Source organism: Myotis brandtii, unplaced genomic scaffold, assembly GCF_000412655.1.
Source record: "Myotis brandtii unplaced genomic scaffold, ASM41265v1 scaffold1026, whole genome shotgun sequence".
NCBI classification, from domain to species: domain Eukaryota; kingdom Metazoa; phylum Chordata; class Mammalia; order Chiroptera; family Vespertilionidae; genus Myotis; species Myotis brandtii.
The window spans coordinates 1,323,186-1,325,886 of NW_005353435.1; the positions used below are offsets into that span (position 1 = coordinate 1,323,186).

Below are 2,701 nucleotides of genomic sequence, written 5' to 3' on the forward strand. Positions count from 1 at the left end.
AATGTGAAAATATACAAAACTCAGGACAAGTTCTGGCTCGGGGAAGACACAGTGTGTACCCGGGCTGCTAAAGGGAAGGCAGGGTTGACAGCAGACTTCTATTTGCAGCAGCTTCTCCAGGCTTCCTGGTTCAGTCTTTCTTATTCAGGGAACACAGTGAGAACAGCTTTAAGAATTCTCTCTTCATACCCGGTTTGGCTCAGTGGATAGAGCATTGGCCTGCGGACTGAAGGGAACCCGGTTTGATTCCGGTCAAGGGCACATGCCGGGGTTGTGGGCTCCATTCCCCTGTAGGCGGCATGCAGGAGGCAGCCGATCAATGATTCTCTCTCATCATTGATGTTTCTATCTCTCTCTCTCTCCCTTCCTCTCTGAAATCAATAAAAATATATTTAAAAGAAAGGAAGAAAGGAAAGAATGGAAGGAAGGAAGGAAAGAAGGAAGGAAGGAAGGAAGGAAGGAAGGAAAGGAAGGAAGGAAAGAAGGAAGGGAGGAAGGAAGGAGAAAGAAAGAAAGAAAGAAAGGAAGGAAGGAAGGAAGGAAGGAAGGAAGGAAGGAAGGAAGAAAGAAAGAAAGAAGAGTTCTCTCTCCAGCTGCTGGGATCTTGTACGAGTCTTGGAAACTCCCCAAAACCAGGGTTGAGAGCCACCCCCATCGCTTCTGCTCTTGGATGCCTGGTTCTGATTCTCTTTGAAGATGCCGGGCCCCAAAGGCGGGCGATCACGTGATGTGGGCTAGGGGTTCGACTCACCATGGCTGGACAGAAGCCCTCCTAAAGCTCAGCGCTCCTAGGCTGCCCACGGAGCCCAGCTCAGACTTTCTCTTTCATGGCACGTCACACCGAGAGCCCATGGAATCCTAGAGTCTCTTTATTTGTTCTATAATTTAATAGTACACCTATAAAATAATTACATTATACTTATAGCTTTTCTTCATTTATAAACAAAAAACACACACAATTAAATACGATTTGAGCCATTAGAAGGTAAACTTTGTACATACAAGACCCCCCTTTGCAGCATATCATATTGCTTCCATTGCTCTACCCACAATCGGGCTCGACGAGTGAGCTAGTGTTTGCACTCTGCGAGCTCATGGCTTCATCCTTCCCCTATCGGCCCCGGTTCTGTGCTCATACAATGACAGGGGTTGGCTTTGCAGTGTGGCCGGAGGCTGTCCTGCCCTCCCCTGCCCTCCCCTCCCCTCCCCTCATCTCCTCCTCCTCTCCATCGGCCTCCGTTCCAATCACATGGACCGCCTTCCCTCACAGCATTTCTGCTGCGTGTTCTGCCTGAGTCTGACTGAGGTTTCCCACTACATGCAAATGCCCTGACTTCGGGCCTATTTCTGAACCCAAGAGCTTCTTTACAAACTGCACATTCTGCTCAGGTCCCAGGGCGTTTCAGAAGTAACGGAAATGAAACTGACCGGGCAGGGGGGGTGGAAATGGGTGCCCCGACATGTCATGCCCACCGAACCCTTGCTCTCCAGGGGGATGTGTCTAGATCCTCCATCACCTTCTGATGTCAGGAAGCCTCAGTTTCCCTTTCTCCGTATCCGGGTAACTAACAGGCCTTCCTGAGGTCCCCAGCAGAGCACATAGGACCCCGTGCTTGGGCATTGCCAGGGAGAACCTTTCTGCGCATGCTCACTCCCTCCAATCAGATTGGCATCTCATTCACATTTATCAGATTCTATAGACATCACTCACAGGGAACCTTTCGGTGGGGCAGTTGAGCAAAGGGAAAATAATTTTTTTTTCAGGAAATTAAATTATGTCCACTTCCTTACATCAAGAGACCACAACATGAGAACCTCAAGAATTCATTAGAAAAATGCAAGCTGGCCTAAGGCTGCCCATCTTTTATTGGCGAGTCCGTTCTTTGAAAAAGGAAGCTGGTGGCTTTCTGCCAGGAGAGAGTCTATGGATTTCCATTTGACATGTTGTAGCCTTGACTTCCTCCTAGACCACAACGGGACCCGACTCCTTCTCTTCTTCACTATTTCTCTCTTTTCAAATAGTGTTGCTTAGTGCCTGGCAGTGAAATAGGATACCTTCTCACCCCACCTACACATGGTACATATTCTCGGGGCTTCTGGGTCTCCGATGAACAATTTCCCAATGTACCCGCCTCCCCACCCCCTGGCCCCCCAACCTGGTGCCTACATTGCGGCGCAATGACTGCCTTCCATTAAAGGGGAAGCCACCACTCCTCCCTCACCCCCCTCCGCAATCTAGAACAGGCGCCGGCGTTGTTTCTGGGTCACCCTCCTGCTCTGGTCTCGACTCAGAACCTGCTGCAAAGCCGGAGTCAAAACCCGTGAGACAGTACAAGGCGGGGTCTGGAATACGTGTGAACAGCTCTTTGCAATACAGGCCAGGGAGGCCGCCATGCCCGGCGCCGCTATGCAGGCTGTGCAGGTGAGAATAGGCGAATGGCAGCGAGAGCGGCATGCGCTCCAGAGTTCATCTTGAGTCCGTTGTTGGGGGTGGGGGGAGTGAGGACGGTGGCGGCGGCTGGGGGCGTGGGGAGAGCGTGGCCTGCTGTGAGCAAGGCCCCCAGGGAGGCCCATGTGGCCACCCAAGTCGGCTTCTTGGCATCAGGAGACAAGGAACTCCCCGCCCACAGGCAGCTGCTCCGAATCCGCAGCTCAGCAGCGAGAGGGCAGCCCCAGCCATGGGGACCAGGGGGCCCGGGGG

General features: G+C 52.2%; 1 protein-coding gene across 1 annotated transcript in view; it reads right to left on the reverse strand.

The window, feature by feature from the left end:
• Positions 1-2,405: 2,405 nt before the first annotated feature.
• Positions 2,406-2,701, reverse strand: part of GREM2 (gremlin 2, DAN family BMP antagonist) — a 48,198-nt gene continuing 47,902 nt past the window's right edge. The window contains exon 5 of the mRNA XM_005856395.1: positions 2,406-2,518. Within this exon, the coding sequence (XP_005856457.1) occupies positions 2,406-2,518 (113 nt within the window). The remainder of the gene's footprint in view (positions 2,519-2,701) is intronic.